Raw genomic sequence first — 24339 nt, 5'->3', positions numbered from 1 at the left:
GTCTCAGCGAGAAGGGTCCCTATATGAGGGTTCAGAGGTGGGTGATCAGGAGTCTTGTCCTGACGCCGCACTCAATTTGGATACGCCAGATGGTGACGCCATGGTAAATGACCTTATTGCGTCCATCAATAGGCTGTTGGATATTTCTCCCCCAGCCCCTTCTGCAGAGGAGGCAGCTGCACAGCAGGAGAAATTCCATTTTCTGTATCCCAAGCGTAAATTGAGTACTTTTCTGGACCACTCTGACTTCAGAGAATCCATCCAGAAACACAATACGTATCCGGACAAGCGTTTTTCTAAACGCCTTAAGGATACACGTTATCCTTTTCCCCCTGACGTGGTCAAACGCTGGACCCAGTGTCCAAAAGTGGACCCTCCAATATCCAGGCTTGCAGCTAGATCCATAGTTGCAGTGGAGGATGGGGCTTCACTTAAAGATGCCAATGACAGACAGATAGACCTTTGGTTGAAATCTGTCTATGAAGCTATCGGCGCGTCGTTTGCTCCAGCATTCGCGGCCGTGTGGGCGCTCCAAGCTATTTCAGCTGGTCTGGCACAGGTGGACTCTCTCATACGTCCAGCAGTGCCGCAAGTGGCGTCCCTAACTACGCAAATGTCTGCGTTTGCGACCTACGCTATCAATGCGGTACTAGACTCTACGAGCCGTACCTCAATGGCATCCGCCAACTCTGTAGTTTTGCGCAGAGCCTTGTGGTTAAAGGAATGGAAAGCAGATTCTGCTTCTAAAAAATGTTTAACCAGCTTGCCATTATCTGGAGACAGACTGTTTGGTGAGCAATTGGCGGAAATCATTAAACAGTCCAAAGGTAAGGACTCCTCCTTACCCCAGCCCAGATCAAGCAAACCTCCACAGAGGAAGTGGCAGTCAAAGTTTCGGTCCTTTCGAGGCTCGGGCAAGCCCCAATTCTCCTCGTCCGAAGGGACTCAGAAAGAGCAAAGGAGCTCTGATTCCTGGCGGGCTCACTCACGCCCCAAGAAAGCAACCGGAGGTACCGCTTCCAAGGCGGCTGCCTCATGACTTTCGGCCGCCTCCCTCCGCATCCTCGGTCGGTGGCAGGCTCTCCCGCTTTTGCGACATTTGGCTGCCACAGGTCAAAGACCGGTGGGTAGCAGACATTTTGTCTCACGGGTACAGGATAGAGTTCAGTACTCGGCCCCCGCCTCGGTTCTTCAGAACCTCCCCACATCCCGACCGAGCAGATGCCCTTCTGCAGGCGGTGAATTCTCTAAGAGCAGAAGGAGTGGTGGTCCCTGTTCCTCTTCAGGAACGAGGTCAAGGTTTTTACTCCAATCTCTTTGTGGTGCCAAAAAAGGACGGCTCATTCCGTCCTGTTCTGGACCTAAAACTGCTCAACAAGCATGTGAACGCCAGGCGGTTCCGGATGGAATCCCTCCGCTCAGTCATTGCCTCAATGTCTCAAGGAGATTTCCTAGCATCAATAGACATCAAAGATGCTTATCTCCACGTGCCGATTGCTACAGAGCACCAACGTTTTCTACGCTTCGTGATAGGAGACGACCATCCTCAGTTCGTAGCTCTGCCATTTGGTCTGGCGACAGCCCCACGGGTGTTCACCAAGGTCATGGCGGCAGTGGTAGCAGTCTTGCACTCTCAGGGACACTCTGTGATCCCTTACTTGGACGATCTACTTGTCAAGGCACCCTCTCAGGAGGCATGCCAACTCAGCCTGAATGTTGCACTGGAGACTCTCCAGACGTTCGGGTGGATCATCAACTTCTCAAAGTCAAATCTGTCACCGACCCAATCACTAACGTATCTTGGCATGGAGTTTCATACTCTCTCAGCGATAGTGAAGCTTCCGCTGGACAAGCAGAGGTCACTACAGACTGGGGTGCAGGCTCTCCTTCAAAGTCAGTCGCACTCCTTAAGACGCCTCATGCACTTCCTCGGGAAGATGGTGGCGGCAATGGAAGCGGTTCCGTTTGCGCAGTTTCATCTGCGCCCACTTCAATGGGACATTCTCCGCCAATGGGACGGGAAGTCAACATCCCTGGACAGGAAAGTCTCCCTTTCCCAGACGGCCAAGGACTCTCTGCAGTGGTGGCTTCTTCCCACCTCATTATCACAGGGAAGATCCTTCCTACCACCGTCTTGGGCGGTGGTCACGACAGACGCGAGTCTGTCAGGGTGGGGAGCAGTTTTTCTCCACCACAGGGCTCAGGGTACGTGGACTCAGCAGGAGTCCACCCTTCAGATCAATGTTCTGGAAATCAGAGCAGTGTATCTTGCCCTACTAGCCTTCCAGCAGTGGCTGGAAGGAAGGCAGATCCGAATTCAGTCGGACAACTCCACAGCGGTGGCATACATCAACCACCAAGGGGGGACACGCAGTCGGCAAGCCTTCCAGGAAGTCCGGCGGATTCTGATGTGGGTGGAAGCCACGGCCTCCACCATATCCGCAGTTCACATCCCCGGCGTAGAAAACTGGGAAGCAGACTTCCTCAGTCGCCAGGGCATGGACGCAGGGGAATGGTCCCTTCACCCAGACGTGTTTCAGGAAATCTGTCGCCGATGGGGAAGGCCGGACGTCGACCTCATGGCGTCCCGGCACAACAACAAGGTCCCAACCTTCATGGCACGGTCTCGCGATCAAAGAGCGCTGGCGGCAGACGCCCTAGTGCAAGATTGGTCGCAGTTCCGGCTCCCTTATGTGTTTCCACCTCTGGCACTCTTGCCCAGAGTGCTACGCAAGATCAGATCCGATTGCAGCCACGTCATACTTGTCGCCCCAGACTGGCCGAGGAGGGCGTGGTATCCGGATCTGTGGCAGCTCACGGTCGGCCAACCGTGGGCACTACCAGACCGACCAGACTTACTGTCCCAAGGGCCGTTTTTCCATCGGAATTCTGCGGCCCTGAACCTGACTGTGTGGCCATTGAGTCCTGGATCCTAGCGTCTTCAGGATTGTCCCAAGGGGTCGTTGCCACCATGAGACAGGCTAGGAAGCCCACGTCCGCTAAGATCTACCACAGAACGTGGAGGATATTCTTATCCTGGTGCTCTGCTCAGGGAGTGTCTCCCTGGCCATTTGCATTGCCTACCTTTCTTTCTTTCCTGCAATCTGGGTTAGAAAAAGGTTTGTCGCTCGGCTCCCTTAAAGGTCAGGTCTCGGCGCTATCCGTCTTTTTTCAGAGGCGTTTGGCACGCCTTCCTAAGGTGCGCACGTTCCTACAGGGGGTTTGCCATATCGTACCCCCGTACAAGCGGCCGTTAGATCCATGGGATCTGAACAGGGTACTAGTTGCCCTCCAGAAGCCGCCCTTCGAGCCTCTGAGGGAGGTTTCACTTTCTAGACTATCACAGAAAGTGGCTTTTCTGGTAGCGATCACATCTCTTCGGAGAGTGTCTGAGCTGGCAGCGCTATCATCCAAGGCTCCCTTCCTGGTCTTCCACCAGGACAAGGTAGTGCTGCGCCCCATTCAGGAGTTTCTCCCGAAGGTGGTATCCTCTTTTCATCTTAATCAGGATATCTCTTTGCCTTCGTTTTGTCCTCATGCAGTTCATCGGTATGAGAAGGATTTACATTTGTTGGATCTGGTGAGAGCACTCAGAATCTACATTTCCCGCACGGCGCCCTTGCGCCGTTCGGATGCACTCTTTGTCCTTGTCGCTGGTAAGCGCAAAGGGTCGCAGGCTTCTAAGGCCACCCTGGCTCGATGGATCAAAGAACCAATTCTTGAAGCCTACCGTTCTGCTGGGCTTCCGGTTCCATCAGGGCTGAAGGCCCATTCTACCAGAGCCGTGGGTGCGTCCTGGGCATTGCGACACCAGGCTACGGCTCAACAGGTGTGCCAGGCAGCTACCTGGTCGAGTCTGCACACTTTCACCAAACATTATCAGGTGCATACCTATGCTTCGGCGGACGCCAGCCTAGGTAGAAGAGTCCTGCAGGCGGCAGTTGCCTCCATATAGGGGAGGGCTGTTTTACAGCTCTAACATGAGGTATTCTTTACCCACCCAGGGACAGCTTTTGGACGTCCCAATCGTCTGGGTCTCCCAATGGAGCGCCGAAGAAGAAGGGAATTTTGTTACTTACCGTAAATTCCTTTTCTTCTAGCTCCTATTGGGAGACCCAGCACCCGCCCTGTTGTCCTTCGGGATTTTTGGTTGTTTTTCGGGTACACATGTTGTTCATGTTGAACGGTTTTCAGTTCTCCGAGGTTACTTCGAAGTGAATTTGTTTAAACCAGTTATTGGCTTTCCTCCTTCTTGCTTTTGCACTAAAACTGATCAGCCCGTGATCCCACGGGGGGTGTATAGCCAGAAGGGGAGGGGCCTTACACTTTTTAGTGTAATTGCTTTGTGTGGCCTCCGGAGGCAGTGCTATACACCCAATCGTCTGGGTCTCCCAATAGGAGCTAGAAGAAAAGAAATTTACGGTAAGTAACAAAATTCCCTTCTTATCTCCCATCTGGCATGATCAAACATGCCAGATGGGAGATAAATCTTTTTCCCGGTTCCCTCCGGTCCCCCGGTGTCCCCAAAGTGCCCCCCCCGACCCCCAACCCCCTCCCGAAAATCCAAGATGGCCGCGCGCACCGGCGATCACAGCAGCGCGCCGGCCGCATTTACAGTGTTCCTATGGTTTCTGTCGTATGTGCCATAACACATACGACAGAAACCTGCTCCCTAGGCCCTGCCGGGTCCCCCCCTACCCCCCCCCCTGGTGTTCCCCGGTGTCCCCCGGTGTCATACATACCTGTCGCAGCTCTGATCCCCGCGGCCCCCTCCTCCGGCTCCTTCACAGCAGACTCCGGTCACATGAGCAGAGCAGATGACAGCTTCCTGTGTTCAGAGAGCTGTGCTGGCTGCTCGCACTCTGCAGCTGTGACCCGGGGAGAGTGGGTGCAGATTTTTGGCACCCACTCTCCTCAAATGGAGGGTCTGCCCTCCTAGAAAATGGGGGATACGTTCCCTGAACGTGCCCCCCATATTCTAGAAGGTCCAGAGGCGACGTGGGACATCCAAATGTATTATTGTGGATTTTTTTTTTTTCTTTTCAATAAATTGGTCAATCAGGGAATGTTTGGGGGAGTGTTTTTTCAAATAAATTTTTTTTTGTTGTCAATTTTTTTTTTTATTACTGTCAATTAGTTATGTCGGGTATCTGATAGACGCCGTGACATAACTAATTGCTGGGCTTGATGCCAGGTGACATTACACACCTGGTATCAACCCCATTCATTACCCCGTTAGCCAACGCACCAGGGCGCGGGATGAGCTGGGGCGAAGCGCCAGAATTGGCGCATCTAATGGATGCGCCACTTCTGGGGCGGCTGCGGCCTGCTATTTTTAGGCTGGGAAGAGTCCAATAACCGTGGCTCTTCCCATCCTGAAAATACCAGACCCCAGCTGTCAGCTTCACCTTGGCTGGTGATCTAATTTGGGGGGACCCCACGTTTGTTTTGTTTTTTTTAATTATTTATTTATAAATAATTAAAAAAAAAAAAACAGCTTGGGGAGCCCTCCAAATTGATCACCAGCCAAGGTGAAGCTGTCAGCTGTGGTTTGCAGGCTACAGCTGTCTGCTTTACCCTAGCTGGCTATCAAAAATAGGGGGGACCCCACGTCATTTATTTTAATTCTTTTTTTTTTTTTTTGGGCTAAATACAAGGCTAGGCATCCTTTAGTGTCACATGAAAGGCACTAAAGGGCGCCAGCTTAGAATATGCAGGGGGGTGGGACGTTATATATGTTTGACATCTATCCATTCATCCATTGTAGCATTTTACGCTGTGTGCCCACAATCAGGGTTTGCAACGTTTTGGACGCAGAGTGTTTTCCCTGCGTCCATAACGCTGCGTTGTGCAGTAGAAGCACAGTGGCAGGATTTTTAGAAATCCCGTGCCCACTGTGTTTCTTTTCTCCGCAGCATAAATCGACCTGTGGCGCAGCTTCCCGAGCCTCAGCATGTCAATTTATGCTGCGGAGATGAGTGTTCTCTGCAGGTAGAATAGAACTAAAGTCCACAGCAGCCTGAACCCAAATCGTGGGCATGGGCAGCTGCGTTCTCCCGTGGACAACACTCACATTTCTGCAGGAGGCTGACACTGTGTACTAGACGCCGTGTCGCTGGATCATGGCCACATAGCCTAAAGGCCGCTTTACACACTGCGATATCGGTCCCGATATCGCTAGCGTGGGTACCCGCCCCCATCTGTTGTGCGACATGGGCAAATCGTTGCCCGTGCCGCACAACATCGCGCAGATGCGTCACACATACTTACCTGCCCGGCGACATCGCTGTGACCGGCGAACCGCCTCCTTGCTAAGGGGGCGGTCCGTGTGGCGTCACAGTGACGTCACTGAGCGGCCGCCCAATAGAAGCGGAGGGGCGGAGATGAGTGGCCGGAACATCCCGCCCACCTCCTTCCTTCCTCATAGCGGCCGGGAGGCAGGTAAGGAGAGGTTCCTCGTTCCTGCGGCGTCACACATAGCGATGTGTGCTGCCGCAGGAGCGACGAACTACATCGTTACTGCTGCTGTAACGATAATCGAGAATGGACCCCCATGTCACCGATGAGCGATTTTGCACGTTTTTGCAACGATGCAAAATCGCTCATCGGTGTCACACGCAGCAACATCGCTAATGCGGCCGGATGTGCATCACCAATTCCGTGACCCTAACGACTCCGCATTAGCGATGTCGCAGCGTGTAAAGCCCCCTTAACAGTGAGAAATTTGTTGCTACAGCAACAGTTTTGTGAAGTACCTGTGGATTCAAAATGTTTACTATACTCCTGAATAAAATCCTTAAGGGGTCCAGTTTCCAAAATGAGGTCACTTGTGGGGGGTTTCTGATGTATAGGTGCCCAAGGGGCCCTGCTAATGTGACATGGTGCGCGCAATTTACTTCAACTTTTCCAAAATTCAAATGGTGCTCCTTCCATTCCAAGCCCTCCCATTTATCCAAACAAAGGTTTTTGGCCACATATGGGGTATCCCTGCGCTCACAAGAAATTAGATAACAACCTGTGGGGTACACGTTTTGTTGTTGCCTCTTGAAAAAGTGAAAAATGTGTCGCTAAATCAACATTTTTGTGAAAAAAATGAAAATTTCAATATGGCAACCTAAGCTTATCAAATTCTGTGAAGTATTCGTGGATTCAAAATGCTCAATATACACCTAGATTAAAGCCTTGAGGGGTCTTATTTCCAGAATGGGGTCACTTGTGGGGGACCTCCACTGCTTAGGCACCTCAGGGGTTCTCCTAATGCAACATGGCGTCCGCTATTGATTCCAGCCAATTTTGCAGTCAAATTACACTCCTTCTCTTCTGAGCCCTGTAGTGTGCCCAAACAGTTGATTTCCACCACATACAAGATATCAACAAACTCAGGAGAAATTGCGCAATAAATTTCATGGTGATTTTTTTCCTGTTACCCTTGTGAAAAAAAAAGCTACCTGGTTGAAGTAACAATTTTGTGGTAAAATTTTATTTTTTTATTTTCATGGCTCAACGTTATAAACTTCTGTAAAGCACCTGGGGGTTCAGGGTACTCACCAAACATCAAGATAAATTCCTTGAGGGGCCTAGTTTCCAATATGGGGTCACTTGTGGTGTTTTTTTGCTGTTTACGTACCTTAGGGGTCCTCCAAATGCGACATGGTGCCCGCAATCTTTTTCAGCCAAATTTCCTTTCCAAAATTCAAATATTGCTCCTTCCGTTCCAAGCCCTCCCATTTCTCCAAACAAAGGTTTCAGACCACAAGTGAGGTATCACCGCGCTCATAAAAAAGTGGGTAACAAACATTGGGGTCAAATTTTTGGAATTACCTCTTGAAAAAGTGAAAAAATTGATGCTAAAGCAACATTTTTGAGAAAAAAATGAAAATTTTCAATGTGACAACGTAACGTTATCAAAATCTGTGAAGTACCTGTGGATCCAAAATGCTCACTATACCCCTAGATAGAAGCCTTAAGGGGTCTAGTTTCCAAAATGGTGTCACTTGTAAGGGGTTTCTGCTGTTTAGGTACCTTAGCGGACATGTAATTGCAACATGGTGCCCGCAATCTATTTCAGCCAAATTTGCTTTCCAAAATTCAAATATTGCTCCTTCTGTTCCGAGCCCTCCCATTTGTCCAAACAAAGGTTTCTGACCACATGTGGGGTATTGGCGCATTCATAAGAAAGTGGGTAACATGTTTTGGGGTTCATTTTGTTGTGTTATTTCTTCTAAAAGTGAATAAATTTGGGGTAGAGCAACATTTTAGGTAAAATTTTATTTTTTGCTTTTTTTCATTCCACTTTGCTTTAGTTCCTGTGAAGCACCTGAAGGGTTAATAAACTTCTTGGATGTGGTTTTGAGTACTTTGAGGGGTGCTGTTTTGAGAATGGTGTCACTTTTAGGTATTTTCTGTCACTTAGGCCTCTCAAAGTCACTTCAAATGTGATGTGGTCCCTAAAAAAATGGTTTTGTGAATTTTGTTGAAAAAATGGGAAATTGCAGATGAACTTTGACCCCTTCTAACTTCCTAACCCCAAAACATTTTGTTTCAGAAATTGCGCTAATGTAAAGTAGACATGTGGGAAATGTTATTTATTAACTGTTTTGTGTGACATAACTCTCTGGGTTAAGGGCATAAAAATTAAAAGTTTGAAAATTGCAAAATTTTCAAAATTTTCATCAAATTTCCGATTTTTTCACAAATAAAAGCAAAAAATATCGTTCTAAATTTATAACTATCATGAAGTACAATATGTCACGAAAAAACAATGTCAGAATCATTGGGATCCGTTGAAGCGTTCCAGAGTTATGACCTCATAAAGTGACACTGGTCAGAATTGCAAAAAATGGCCTGGGCATTAAGTACAAAACTGGCTTCGTCCTAAAGGGGTTAAACTAACCTGTTAACATCTCCTCTTGCAAGGAATGGCGCCATCCGCACCTTCATGTGTTTTTTTTGCAAACTCTATGCGGGCTTTCATATGTCTCACACTGAGGAGAGGCTTCTGTTGGGCCACTCTGCCTTAAAGGTCTGACTGGTGGAAGGCTGCAGTGATAGGTGACTTTGTGGAACTTTCTCCCATCTCCCTACTGCATCTCTGGAGCTCAGCCACAGTGATCATGGGGTTCTTCTTTACCTCTCCCACCCAGGCTCTTCTCCCATGATTGGTCAGTTTGGCTGGACGGCCAGGTCTAGGAAGAGTTCTGTGGGTCCCAAGCTTCTTCCATTAAGGATTATGGAGGCCACTGTGCTCTTAGGAACCTTGAGTACTGCAGAAATTCTTTTGTAACCTTGGCCAGATCTGTGCCTTGCCACATTCTGTCTCTGAGCTCCTTGGGCAGTTCCTTTGACCTCATGATTCTCATTTGGTGTGGCATGCACTGTGAGCTGTCAGGTCTTTATATAGGTTTGCGCCTTTCCAAATCACGTCCTATCCGTTTAATTAAACACAACTGGACTCCAATGAAGGAGTAGAACCATCTCAAGGAGGATTACCAGGAAATAGACAGCGTGTGACTTGCATATGAGAGTCTGTGCAAAGGGTCTGAATACTCATGACCATGTGATATTTCAGTTTCTCTTGTTCAATAAATTTGCAAAAAAATGGCTGCAATGGAACAAAGAGTGAAAAATTTAAAGGGTTCTGAATATAAATATATATATATATATATATAATATATATAATATATATATAATATATATAAATTATGGGTTGTCATATCTTCTATTTCCACTGCCTCTTGTCTTTGTGCTTTTCGGGAAGTGGGGGTGCACTCCTAATTTCTTTTTCGCTCCTAATTGGGAGACCCAGACAGTGGGTGTATAGCTACTGCCTCTGGAGGCCGCACAAAGAACTACACTTAAAAGTGTAAGGCCCCTCCCCTTCTGGCTATACACCCTCCCGTAGGAGTACGGATTCCTCAGTTTTAGCTTTGTGCGCAGGAGGTCAGACACGCACGCATAGCTCCATTGTTTTTAGTCAGCAGCAGCTGCTGACTATGTCGGATGGAAGAAAAGAGGGCCCATACAGGGCTCCCAGCATGCTCCCTTCTCACCCCACTGTATGTCGGAGGTGTTTGTAAGGTTGAGGTACCCATTGCGGGTACGGCGGCAGGAGCCCACATGCTGATTCCTTCCCCATCCCTTTTTACAGGGCTCTGGGTGAAGTGGGATTTACTGGTCTCCAGGCACTGAGACCGTGCTCCATCTACAGCCCCTGGAGAAGATGCTGGATGGAGCGGAGTACATCAGGGACATGGCCCTGCTTCCTCAAGGTACTCTGTGTCCCCGTGCATTTGGCGCTCACACCGCAGCATGCTGGGTGTTGTAGTGCGCCGGGGGACATCAGCGCTACGGCGCTTGTGCCATGGCCTCATTCAGCTTCGCTGAAGCAGGCACACTTCTGGGAATCGGTCGCGCCGGCCGCTGGGACTGCGGCGCGGCTGGCACTTGTGGTGCGCCGGGGACTTCAGCGCGGCCCGCGCTTTTACGGCGGCCGCGCTGATAACTCGAGTCCCCGGCTTTTGCGGCCTGCTTCCGTTCGTTCCCGCCCCCAGACCTGCCAGTCAGGAGAGGGGCGGGACGCTGGCCACTTCTGGGAATCGGTCGCGCCGGCCGCTGGGACTGCGGCGCGGCTGGCACTTGTGGTGCGCCGGGGACTTCAGCGCGGCCCGCGCTTTTACGGCGGCCGCGCTGATAACTCGAGTCCCCGGCTTTTGCGGCCTGCTTCCGTTCGTTCCCGCCCCCAGACCTGCCAGTCAGGAGAGGGGCGGGACGCTGGCCAGTGCATCAGCGCCGAGGGCTGGAGTCGTTTTTACATACTCCAGCCCTCACAATCGGCACAGAGGGGACACTGTTTCCCGCACTTTTGTTTGGAAACTCCCACGGACCGCCCCTCTCCACAGACGCCGGCAGCCATTCCTGCTGACACGCTGAGCTGCAGAGGGGAGCCGGGGAGACCCAGACAAGGAATTCTGCGCCTCTTACCCGCTATTCAGCGGGCGGTAAGCAGCCCTCAGGGCTCACCCCCTCTTGTGCCAGTAGTATTCTTAGTATTTTGTTTCTACAAATACTTGGTATTACATAGCGCTGGTCGCCCTTTGGCTATAGACTCTCTCACATTGCAGAGAGCCAGCAGCATGTCGTCCGTAAAACGCAAGGGTGCCAAGGCACAGACATTATATGCTTCCTGCACCGCATGTGGGACTTTTCTACCGGCAGGCTCCACGGACCCCCATTGTGTGCAGTGCTCGGCCCCTGCGGCGCTTGCACAGTCGGGACCTCTGCTGGACGTGACCCAGGGTGTACCACCTGTGAATGCTGTCCAGGTGACAGGAACTGAGTTTGCAGCTTTTGCTGACAGAATGTCTCTCACTATGTCACAAATTCTTGACACATTGCGAGCTAGGCCTGTACTTCAGGCCACGGACACTGTGCAATCATTGCCCCCTGGTCCCCCTCAGCTGAATTACCTCCAAGCTCCGGGACGGGCATATACACCTCAGGGTGAAGACTCTGACTCGGACGATGGCCCCGGGCAGCCTAAGTGGGCTCGCTATGACGGGCCTTCACATTCATCTCAATGGTCAGGATCCCAGCGAGATGAATCTATGGGTGATGAGGCGGACGTAACTGATCAGGATTCTGATCCTGGGACCGCTCTCAATCTAGATACACCAGATGGTGACGCCATAGTTAATGATCTTATATTTAACATCAATAAGATGTTAAATATTTCCCCACCAGCTCCTCTTGTAGAGGAGTCAGCTTCGCAGCACGAGAGAATCCATTTCAGATACCCTAAGCGTACATTAAGCACTTTTCTGGACCACGCTGACTTTAGAGACGCAATCCAGAAACCCCACGCTTATCCTGAAAGGCGTTTTCCTAAACGGCTTAAAGATACACGCTACCCTTTTCCCCCTGAGGTGGTCAAGGGTTGGACCCAGTGTCCAAAAGTGGATCCTCCAATTTCCAGGCTTGCAGCTAGATCCTTGGTTGCAGTTGAAGATGGAGCGGCACTTAAAGATGCCACTGACAGGCAGATGGAGCTCTGGCTGAAATCCATCTATGAAGCGATTGGAGCGTCATTAGCGCCTTCTTTTGCGGCCGTATGGGCACTCCAAGCTATCTCAGCCGGGCTTGCGCGTGTCGAGTCAGTCACACGTGCATTTGCCCCGCAGGTAGCACCATTGACCTCGCAAATGGCGGCATTCGCGTCGTACGCGATTAATGCTGTTCTTGACGCTACAAGCCGCACGGCAGTGGCGTCAGCCAACTCCGTTGTTTTGCGTAGGGCCCTGTGGTTGAGACATTGGAAAGCAGATTCTCATTCCAAGAAGTGCTTAACCAATTTGCCTTTTTCTCGTGACCGATTGTTTGGAGAGCGTTTGGATGAAATCATCAAACACTCCAAGGGTAAGGACTCATCCTTACCGCAACACAGACAAAACAAACCCCAACAGAGGAAGGGTCAGTCTGGTTATCGGTCCTTTCGAGGACCGGGCAGGTCCCAATTCGCCTCGTCAAAAAAGACTCAAAAAGACCAGAGACGCTCAGATTCTTGGAGGTCTCAGTCACGCCCAAAAAGGACAGCCGGAGGAACCGTTGCCAAGACGGCGTCCTCCTGACTTGCGGTCTCCGATTCCCACACCCGCGGTCGGTGGGAGGCTTTCCCACTTTGGCGACATTTGGCTGTCACGCGTCAAAGACCGTTGGGTGAGGGATATTCTGTCTCACAGGTACAGGATAGAGTTCAGTTCTCGTCCGCCAACTCGTTTCTTCAGAACTTCTCCACCACCAGACCGAGCCGATGCTCTGTTGCAGGCGGTGGCCGCTCTAAAGGCGGAAGGAGTGGTGACCTCCGTCCCTCTTCAGGAACAAGGTCACGGTTTTTACTCCAATCTGTTTGTGGTCCCAAAAAAGGACGGATCGTATCGACCCGTCCTGGATCTAAAGTTGCTCAACAGACACGTAAAAGTCAGGAGGTTCCGGATGGAATCCCTACGCTCCGTCATAGCCTCAATGTCTCAAGGAGATTTTCTAGCATCAATAGATATCAAAGATGCGTATCTCCACGTGCCGATTGCACCAGAGCATCAGCGTTTCCTACGCTTCGTCATACACGACGAACACCTACAGTTCGTAGCGTTACCTTTCGGTCTGGCAACAGCCCCCCGGGTCTTCACCAAAGTCATGGCAGCAGTAGTAGCTGTTCTGCACTCGCAGGGTCACTCGGTCATCCCGTATCTAGACGACCTGCTTATAAAGGCACCCTCTCAAGAGGCATGCCAACACAGTCTGAAGGTGGCACTAGACACTCTCCAGAGTTTCGGGTGGATTATCAACTTTCCAAAGTCTCATCTAACCCCGACCCAATCTCTGACTTATCTTGGCATGGAGTTTCATACTCTCTCAGCGATAGTGAGGCTTCCACTGGACAAGCAGTGCTCGCTACGGACTGGAGTGCAATCTCTCCTTCAGAGCCAGTCGCACTCACTGAGGCGCCTCATGCATTTCCTAGGAAAGATGGTAGCAGCAATGGAGGCAGTCCCGTTCGCGCAGTTTCATCTGCGCCCTCTACAATGGGACATTCTACGCCAATGGGATGGGAAATCGACGTCCCTCGACAGGACTGTCTCCCTCTCTCAGACTGCCAAGGACTCTCTGCGTTGGTGGCTTCTCCCCACCTCATTGTCACAGGGAAAGTCGTTCCTTCCCCCGTCCTGGGCAGTGGTCACGACGGATGCGAGCCTATCAGGGTGGGGAGCGGTGTTTCTCCACCACAGGGCTCAGGGGACGTGGACTCAGGAAGAGTCCACCCTGCAGATCAATGTTCTGGAAATCAGAGCAATCTATCTTGCCCTGCGAGCCTTCCAACAATGGCTGGAAGGCAAGCAGATTCGGATTCAGTCGGACAATTCCACGGCGGTGGCGTACATCAACCACCAAGGGGGAACACGCAGTCGCCAAGCTTTTCAAGAAGTCCAGCGGATTTTGACGTGGGTGGAAAGCAGAGCGTCCACCATATCCGCAGTTCACATCCCAGGCGTGGAAAACTGGGAAGCAGACTTTCTCAGTCGCCAGGGCATGGACGCAGGAGAATGGTCCCTTCACCCGGACGTGTTTCAGCAGATCTGTTGCCGCTGGGGGACGCCGGACGTCGATCTGATGGCGTCACGGCACAACAACAAGGTCCCAGTTTTCATGGCACGGTCTCACGATCACCGAGCGCTGGCGGCAGACGCCTTGGTTCAGGATTGGTCGCAATTCCGACTCCCCTATGTGTTCCCACCTCTAGCATTGTTACCCAGAGTTCTCCGGAAAATCAAGTCCGACTGCCATCGAGCCATACTCGTCGCTCCAGATTGGCCAAGAAGGTCGTGGTACCCGGATCTGTGGCATCTCACGGTAGGCCAACCGTGGACACTACCAAACCGTCCAGATTTGCTGTCTCAAGGGCCGTTTTTCCATCTGAATTCTGCGGCCCTGAACCTGACTGTGTGGCCATTGAGTCCTGGATCCTAGCGGCCTCAGGTTTATCTCATGAAGTTGTTGCCACAATGAGACAGGCTAGAAAACCATCCTCAGCTAAGATCTATCACAGGACGTGGAAGATATTCTTAGCGTGGTGCTTGGCTCAAGGGTTTTCTCCCTGGCCATTTGCATTGCCAATTTTTCTTTCCTTCCTGCAGTCTGGGTTGGAAAAAGGTTTGTCGCTTAGCTCGCTTAAGGGTCAAGTCTCCGCGCTATCCGTATTCTTTCAGAAGCGCTTGGCACGGCTTTCTAAAGTACGCACGTTTCTCCAAGGAGTTTGTCATATCGTTCCTCCTTACAGACGGCCATTGGAACCCTGGGATCTGAACAAGGTTCTCATTGCTCTCCAGAAGCCGCCTTTCGAGCCTTTGAAAGAGGTTCCCCTTTCTCGGCTTTCACAAAAGGTAGTTTTTCTTGTGGCGGTCACGTCTCTTCGAAGAGTGTCCGAGCTAGCGGCGTTATCTTGCAAATCTCCCTTCCTGGTGTTTCACCAAGACAAGGTAGTACTGCGTCCAATTCCAGAGTTTTCTCCCAAGGTGGTTTCTTCCTTTCATCTCAATCAGGATATCACTTTGCCATCTTTGTGTCCGCATCCAGTTCACCAATTTGAAAAGGGTTTACATCTGTTGGACCTGGTGAGAGCACTCAGGATTTACATTTCTCGCACGGCGTCTCTACGCCGTTCTGATGCGCTCTTTGTCCTAGTCGCTGGTCAGCATAAGGGATCGCAAGCTTCCAAATCCACCCTGGCGCGGTGGATCAAGGAACCAATTCTTCACACATACCGTTCTGCTGGGCTTCCGATCCCATCTGGACTGAAGGCCCATTCTACCAGAGCCGTGGGTGCGTCCTGGGCATTGCGGCATCAGGCTACGGCTCAGCAAGTGTGCCAGGCGGCTACCTGGTCGAGTCTGCACACGTTTACCAAACACTATCAAGTGCATACCTACGCTTCGGCAGATGCCAGCCTAGGTAGACAGGTCCTTCAGGCGGCGGTGGCCCACCTGTCGGAAGAGGCTGTCTGACAGCCCGTTCATGTGGTATCTTTTTACCCACCCAGGGACTGCTTTTGGACGTCCCACTGTCTGGGTCTCCCAATTAGGAGCGAAAAAGAAGAAGGGAATTTTGTTTACTTACCGTAAATTCCTTTTCTTCTAGCTCCAATTGGGAGACCCAGCACCCGCCCTATTTGTTCTTAGGGTTTCGTTTTTCGGGTGCACATGTTGTTCATGTTGTTTCTTAAGTTCTCCGATCTTGTTATCGGATTGAATTTGTTTTTGAAACTGTTATTGGCTTTCCTCCTTCTTGCTTTGGTACTAAAACTGAGGAATCCGTACTCCTACGGGAGGGTGTATAGCCAGAAGGGGAGGGGCCTTACACTTTTAAGTGTAGTTCTTTGTGCGGCCTCCAGAGGCAGTAGCTATACACCCACTGTCTGGGTCTCCCAATTGGAGCTAGAAGAAAAGGAATTTACGGTAAGTAAACAAAATTCCCTTCTTTTTGAGTGTTCAAGCCAATAGTGTGGGTGCATCATGTGACCTGAAGTGGGCACTCACTGACGATGCAACCAGACACGACTTTCCTTCTGCAATATCGGAGGATTTTTGGGTCACTGAAGCTGGCCGGATCCATCAATCGATCTATCTTTAGATACACGCTTACAAACTCTATAGCACAGAACTTGTAAGCACTGTGCTTTATGTCTGGGATACCGGCCACCACTGGTAAGATTGCAGCAGTGGCCTGTAGCCTTGGAAATGTGTAGTAAACTCCAAACTTAAATAATTCCTCCATTATTGAGGATACATAGGAATTTTAGTAAGAGGTAAATTCCAAAATTGCTTTTTTGTAAAAGTAATTATAACCATTAAAGAAATTGAGAATCCTTTAGTACACACGAGTACACATGGCTGTGTTGGATTTACAAGTACTTGCTTTTCATATGACTAGTAATATTTCGCACATGCAGTACCATAATTTGGCCACTTAGTGTCACTGTGGCTCAAAAATCCATTGCTTCATGTTTGTGAATCATTAAAAATGAAAAAGGGTCTGAATTAAGCAAACTCATAAATGTTTAGTTTCTGAATTACACACCTTAGTTATTTACTGTTTGGCAGGTAAACAGTCCTCATCTCCTCTGGAGCCTCTCAAACCTGAGATGCTGCTGAAGCTGACCGTGGGTGGTCTTACCGTCACTGTGCCGCATATCCCTGCGGATGCCACTAATCCACAGGACCCCGCCTGTAGAGAAGCCGCAAACAACTTTTTCAAGGAACTTGGGTATTTCAAAGATGCAGCCTTCAGTGGACGCGACTTTGGTCACCTACGGGGGCATTTTCTAAGGGCTTGTCAGCTGAGCAATGTCCGGTAAGAAGACATTACATTGTGTTGGTAATTACATGGAAAGCCTGAAAATCCTAACATTATTGCAATTTTCACACTTATTGGTGTTTTGATGTATAAATGGCTAGCAGAAGCCATAAAATCAGGGCGTAATGATAACGATCACAGTGATTGCGACCGGGCCCAGCACCCACCCTGCAGAGAAGCAGCCGGCTATGTGGGGGCCATTATAGTATTTAGAGAGCTACCGTGTTTCCCCGATAGTAAGACACCCCCGATAGTAAGACGTAGTGGGGGTTTTGGGGGGGTCGGCTAATGTAAGATGTACCCCGAAAGTAAGACGTAGTAAAAATGTATTTGTTTTTCTTCTTTACAGTACAGTTACAGCGGCTGAGCGCTCAGCTGAGCGCCCTGACATGCCGGCGACCGAGCGCTCAGCTGAGCGCCCTGACATGCCGGCGGCCGAGCGCTCAGCTGAGCGCCCTGACATGCCGGCGGCCGAGCGCTCAGCTGAGTGCCCTGACATGCCAGCGGCTTAGCGCTCAGCTGAGAGCTGACACATGCCGGCGGTCTGGCGCTCAGCTGAACACTCGGCTACCGAGAAATGTTGAAATGTTGCAGTAATGTTGTCCATGGTCCATCAGGACCATGGACAACATACAAAATCACGCAGCCTCAGTGCCCTCATGTGCAGCCGCTGGTGGTTGTTTCCTTAACTTGCGGTACACTTAGGGCGCAATCGCGGCAAGTCCCCATACGGTACATTGCATGGAGACTTGCTGCGATTGCTGTGGGATTTTTTCCAATATAAGACATACCCCGAAAGTAAGACATAGTGGCACTTTTGGGGGTAAAAAGAATGTAAGACACTGTCTTACTTTCGGGGAAACACGGTATGTACAAGGCGTGACAAAGATAAAAGCATGCGAAGGGAAATTTTTGTGTTGAAGGAAAAAGGCTCTTTCCCTCAGCACCCAGCTTTCCCATGCTTTGCTGTACAATGCTGAGGGAAAGATGTATATCAGAGCATGGGGAAGCTGGGTGCTGAGGACAAGATGTATAGCAGAGCATGGGAAAGTGTATGCTGAGGGAAAGATGTATAGCAGAGCATGGGAAAGTGTATGCTGAGGGAAAGATGTATAGCAGAGCATGGGGAAGCTGTGTGCTGAGGGAAAGATGTATATCAGAGCATGGGGAAGCTGGGTGCTGAGGGAAATATTTATATCAGAGCATGGGAAAGCTGGGTGCTGAGGACAAGATGTATATCAGAGCATGGGGAAGCTACGTACTGAGGGAAAGATGTATAGCAGAGCATGGGGAAGCTGGGTGCTGAGGGAAAGATGTATATCAGAGCATGGGGAAGCTACGTACTGAGGGAAAGATGTATAGCAGAGCATGGGAAAGTGTATGCTGAGGGAAAGATGTATAGCAGAGCATGGGAAAGTGTATGCTGAGGGAAAGATGTATAGCAGAGCATGGGGAAGCTGTGTGCTGAGGACAAGATGTATATCAGAGCATGGGGAAGCTACGTACTGAGGGAAAGATGTATAGCAGAGCATGGGGAAGCTGGGTGCTGAGGGAAAGATGTATAGCAGAGCATGGGGAAGCTGGGTGCTGAGGACAAGATTTATATCAGAGCATGGGGAAGCTGGGTGCTGAGGGAAAGATGTATAGCAGAGCATGGGGAAGCTGGGTGCTGAGGACAAGATGTATATCAGAGCATGGGGAAGCTGGGTGCTGAGGGAAAGATTTATATCAGAGCATGGGGAAGCTGGGTGCTGAGGACAAGATTTATATCAGAGCATGGGGAAGCTGGGTGCTGAGGGAAAGATTTATATCAGAGCATGGGGAAGCTGGGTGCTGAGGACAAGATGTATATCAGAGCATGGGGAAGCTGCATACTGAGGGAAAGATGTATAGCAGAGCATGGGGAAGCTGTGTGCTGAGGACAAGATGTATATCAGAGCATGGGGAAGCTGGGTGCTGAGGGAAAGATGTATAGCAGAGCATGGGGAAGCTGGGTGCTGAGGGAAAGATGTATATCAGAGCATGGGGAAGCTACGTACTGAGGGAAAGATGTATAGCAGAGCATGGGAAAGTGTATGCTGAGGGAAAGATGTATAGCAGAGCATGGGAAAGTGTATGCTGAGGGAAAGATGTATAGCAGAGCATGGGGAAGCTACATACTGAGGGAAAGATGTATAGCAGAGCATGGGGAAGCTGCATACTGAGGGAAAGATGTATAGCAGAGCATGGGGAAGCTGTGTGCTGAGGACAAGATGTATATCAGAGCATGGGGAAGCTGGGTGCTGAGGACAAGATGTATATCAGAGTATGGGGAAGCTACGTACTGAGGGAAAGATGTATAGCAGAGCATGGGAAAGTGTATGCTGAGGGAAAGATGTATAGCAGAGCATGGGGAAGCTACATACTGAGGGAAAGATGTATAGCAGAGCATGGGGAAGCTGTATACTGAGGGAAAGATGTATAGCAGAGCATGGGAAAGCTGCATGCTGAGGGAAAGATGTATAGCAGAGCATGGGAAAGCTGTGTGCTGAGGGAAAGATGGATATCAGAGCATGGGAAAGCTGCGTGCTGATGGAAAGATGTATAGCAGAGCATGGGAAAGCTGGGTGCTGAGCAAAAGATATATAGCAGAGCATGGGGAGGCTGTGTGTTGAGGACAAGATGGATATCAGAAAATAGGAAAGCTGGGTGATGATAAAGAGAGGGATTTCAGATCATGGGAAACATGGGTGCTGAGGGAAAGAGCCAAGTGCCTGCGACACTATCCCGGACCCTGAGTGTCAGCGTCATTATCATGTACCCCGAGTGTCGGCGTATGGTTCGTGGGGTTGTGGTCCAGGTCCAAACTTGGCACCGGGGCCCATCAAACTCTAGTTATGCCACTACATAAAATACAGCAAGGTATGCCATGGGGTCATTATTAAGTCAGAATACAACAGTTTAGTGAATTGTAGAAATTTGGCCAGTAAGTGGCCAGCCTCTTCTATATAACTGAAATTAAAGGAGTGGTCCCAAAGCAAAGTCATTTTTATTCTAAATCCATAATCTAAATTATTTTCTAATATATTTGCTTTAAAAGTTCCCTTTTTTTTTCTTCCCCTAAATAATTTTCTAATTTTTTTTTTTTACCTACTTCCTTTTTGATGATGCTTTGTTTGAGAATGGCAGTGCATGCTGGGATACTCAAACAAAGCGTCATGGAGGGTAGATGCTGCAGCCCCTGCCCTCTCCCTGAGACGAAGCGTCATCAGAGAAGCTCGCTTCAGGGTTAGCTCATGTCCAGTGTGCACAATGACAAGCGCGCTCTGTTGTTGGTTCAGATCAGCAGTAACAAGCCGACAACAGAGCAGTGTCAGAATACCCAGCGGGCAGAGACAAGCGCCACTCCCGCAGATGACGTCCCTGTCCTCTGCACAGTGGATATTGTCACACTGTGTGCACTGTCCTGCATATGACATTGTCTCTGGGCTGTGTATTACAGGACAAGGCAGGTCCTCCAGGGCTAAATACATTCTAGTAACTACTCTTCATAAGCCATAAATGAGAGTCCTGAACGAGAGGCTGTTTTGGCTCCATAGTAGGGTATATGACAATGGCTTTTCTGAACTACTTAACATCTTGAATAACAAGATAACTTAAAGGGAATCTGTCACCAGGTTTTCTTTATCGTTCCTATGGGAGACCCAGACCATGGGTGTATAGCTTCTGCCTCCGGAGGACACACAAAGTACTACACTAAAAAGTGTAGCTCCTCCCTCCGAGCATATACACCCCCTGGATAACCAAATATAGCCAGTTCAATGCTTTGTGTTCAGGAGGCACACATCCACACATGCATTCTCATCTGATTTTTGATTTTAAAGAGTTTGAAGAAAAGCGGGTCCAAGCTGGACCCCCGGCATGTCCCTTCTCACCCCATTGTGTCAGCGGTGTTGTTAAGGTTGATTTCAAGGCTGGAGCCTTACATGCCACGCTCCTTCACCATCCCTCGGGCTCTGGCTTGAAGTGGGAGCCAGCACGGTTCTCACTGCTTTGCAGGAGACCGATCTCCATCCGCAGCCCTTTCAGGACCCTGCCGGACGGAGCACTCATCCCTCAGGGACCTGGCCCTGCGTCTCACAAGCTAAGTATTGAGACGTTATTGTCAGGGGGTCCCTTGCACTTTAATGTTGGGGAGAGTGTGTTATGTAACCTTTGTGACATTTCCGGCCGGTTCTCCGGTTTTCACCAGAGAACCGCGCCGAGGGTGCCTGCGCGCCGGCCGCATTGTAAAATTTAGGCCCCGGCTTCGCCTGAGGCCTAGTTTCGTTTTCACTGCCCCTGCATGTCAGTCATGCAGAGGGACAGTGCGGCGCCGCCCACCGGCCGTTCAGCACAGGGGAGGACACTCCTCTCTGAGGAGAGGTTTCCCTCCCCTGTATATCTCCTTGGCCCTCCGGTTCCCGCTCTTGGACTAGGCCCCGCCCCCCCTCCTCACTCCTGCGCCATTTTATCAGCGTTCTCACACTGATCGACGCTGGCTGCTGCATCTCTGCAACCTGTCTGGGGGTCCGAGCTGTGGGATCCGGAGGGCACACAAAACGGTCTGGTAAGCCACAACCTCTGGTTGTGGACCTTCTTATACACTCTCTGGGGGTCATTCTGAAGGAGTGTGTTCTTTACTGCAGAGCCCCCACCTCAGCAGCATGTCTCACACTAGGAGCAAGGCTGCAAGGCTGTACTCAATATGCACTGCATGTAAGCTCGTACTGCCTGAACCGAGCACATATCCTCATTGTGATGCCTGCTCTAACATGGTGGTGCCTCAGCCTGGAGTCTCCCCAGTGGTCCCTCCGGCTGCTCCGGCCCCGGTGGCTGAACCCCCGGCTTGGGTAGAATTGTTTTCTAAGTCTATCTCCCAGTCCTTTGCCGACTCCATGGGACAGCTGTCCCGGACTCTGCTGACCATGCATCAGCCCCCTTCTCAGGGCGCCTCTGCTGCTTCGGCTCGCTCTGCAGAGCTCACAGAGGATTCTTCATCTGCTCCCAGACCCCGTCCTCCTAAAAGGAGACGCAGGGTCCCCTCTCCTTCCTCGTCCCGCGGCTCCGATTCACGAGCCGACTCGCAGGACGAGGAGGATGTCTTTACTGGGGGCTCGAACGCTACCTCCATGTGCCCCATTGATCTGACCGAGGGTGATGCAGATGTTAGTGATTTGATTGCGTCCATTAATTCTGTACTGGACCTCAATCCGCCAGTATCAGAGGAGCAACCCTCTCTGGCAGAAAAGCACCAGTTTACCTTGCCTAAGAGAACAAGGAGTGTGTTCTTTAACCACTCCAGTTTTCAAGCCACTGTGTCCAAGCCCAGAGCCTGTCCTGACAAACGCTTCCCAAAGCGTGGTTCTGATGACCGTTTTCCTTTTCCACCAGAGGTGGTCAAGGAGTGGGCTCACTCACCAAAGGTAGACCCTCCGGTGTCTAGACTCTCAGCCCGGACAGTTGTATCTGTGGCTGATGGCACCTCACTTAAGGATCCCACTGACCGCCAGGTTGACCTCCTGGCCAAGTCTGTCTATGAGGCGGCAGGGGCCTCGTTCTCCCCATCCTTTGCAGCAGTGTGGGCTCTCAAAGCCCTCTCTGCTTCCCTAGAGGAGATGCATTCCCTCACTAGGGACTCTATGCCTGAATTGGTTGCCTTAACTTCCCAGGCTTCAGCCTTTCCAGCCTACGCCATGTCTGCCATGCTGGAGGCCTCTCACCGCACTGCGGTGGCCTCCGCTAATTCCCTCGCTATCCGCAGGATCTTGTGGCTTCGAGAGTGGAAGGCAGATGCTTCCTCAAAGAAGTACCTTGCTGGGCTCCCATTTGCTGGGTCCAGGCTGTTCGGTGAACAACTGGATGAAATAATTAAGGAGGCTACTGGCGGGAAGAGTACTTCCTTGCCACAGACTAAAACCAGGAAACCTGTCCAGGGCAGGAACCAGTCGAGGTTTCGTTCCTTTCGTTCCTCTAACTGGTCGTCCTCTAAGCCCTCGGCCTCGTCCACTAACTCAGCCAAGGACCAGAAGCCCACCTGGCGCAAGAAGCCGCGTCCACAAAAGTCCGCAGGAGCTGCTGCCACCAAGGCAGCCTCCTCTAGACTATCTGGCCGAGCCAGCAACGTCCTTGGTCAGTGGCAGGCTCTCCCACTTTGGCGACGTGTGGTTTCAACACGTCTCCGATCAGTGGGTGTGGGATATCATCTCCCACGGCTACAGGATAGAGTTCTCTTCCAGCCCGCCAAACAGATTTTTTCTGTCAACTCCCCCCTGCTCCAAGGCCGCCGCCTTCTCTCAGGCCGTGGCATCCTTGCAGGCCAACGGAGTAATTGTACCGGTTCCCGCCAGGGAACGGTTCAGAGGTTTTTACTCAAATCTCTTCCTAGTCCCCAAAAAGGACGGTTCCTTCCGGCCCATCCTGGATCTCAAGCTTCTCAACAAGCATGTTCAGGTGCGGCATTTTCGCATGGATTCTCTGCGATCAGTCATTGCCTCAATGACCCAAGGAGATTTCCTGGCATCCATCGACATCAGAGATGCCTATCTGCATGTGCCAATTGCAGTTTCACACCAGCGTTGGCTACGTTTTGCAATCGGAGAGGAATATTTCCAATTCGTGGCTCTCCCCTTCGGGTTAGCCACGGCCCCTCGAGTATTTACCAAGGTCATGGCAGCAGTGGTTGCGGTTCTGCACCTCCAGGGGTTGGCAGTGATTCCTTACCTGGACGACCTTCTTGTCAAGGCTTCATCCAGGGCAGACTGTCAGCGGAGTGTCTCGCTCACTCTCGCCACTCTTGTTCAATTCGGGTGGCTTGTCAATCTGCCCAAGTCCCCGACCCAAAAACTCACGGACCTAGGGATGCAATTCGAGACTCTGCCGGCACTTGTCAAGCTGCCCTTAGTAAAACAGCAGTCCCTCCATCTGGCGGTGCGCTCTCTGTTGAGGCCCCGCCGTCATTCCATCAGGCACCTCATGCAGGTGCTGGGTCAGATGGTGGCGTCAATGGAAGCGGTTCCCTTTGCCCAGTTCCATCTGCGTTCTCTGCAGCTGGACATTCTCCGCTGTTGGGACAAGCGGACTTCTTCCTTGCACAGGTTGGTGGCTCTGTCGCCACAGACCAGGAGCTCTCTTCAGTGGTGGCTTCGGCCCCTCTCTCTGTCTCAGGGACGCTCCTTCCTGACCCCGTCCTGGGTGATCCTCACCACGGATGCCAGTCTATCCGGCTGGGGAGCAGTATTTCTCCACCACCGAGCACAGGGCACTTGGACTCCGTCCGAATCAGCCCTCTCGATCAATGTGCTGGAAATCAGAGCTGTGCTCTTAGCTCTCGTAGCCTTTCACCACCTGTTGGCGGGCAAGCACATTCGAGTCCAGTCAGACAACGCGACAGCAGTTGCCTACATCAATCACCAGGGC

The 24339-nt window shown here is 50.9% G+C and overlaps 1 protein-coding gene across 1 annotated transcript in view; it reads left to right on the top strand.

Annotated features, from left to right (window-relative positions):
• The window catches only part of ATG2A (autophagy related 2A), a 306688-nt gene that overhangs the window by 57693 nt on the left and 224656 nt on the right, over positions 1-24339 (top strand). Inside the window, exon 11 of the mRNA XM_075326760.1 lies at positions 16650-16899. Coding sequence (XP_075182875.1) covers positions 16650-16899 — 250 coding nt within the window. The remainder of the gene's footprint in view (positions 1-16649; positions 16900-24339) is intronic.

The sequence above is a fragment of the Anomaloglossus baeobatrachus genome, chromosome 10, assembly GCF_048569485.1.
Source record: "Anomaloglossus baeobatrachus isolate aAnoBae1 chromosome 10, aAnoBae1.hap1, whole genome shotgun sequence".
Taxonomy (NCBI): Eukaryota; Metazoa; Chordata; class Amphibia; order Anura; family Aromobatidae; genus Anomaloglossus; species Anomaloglossus baeobatrachus.
The sequence above is the reverse complement of the archived record's forward strand: the minus strand, read 5'-3'. Positions and strand labels throughout refer to the sequence as shown.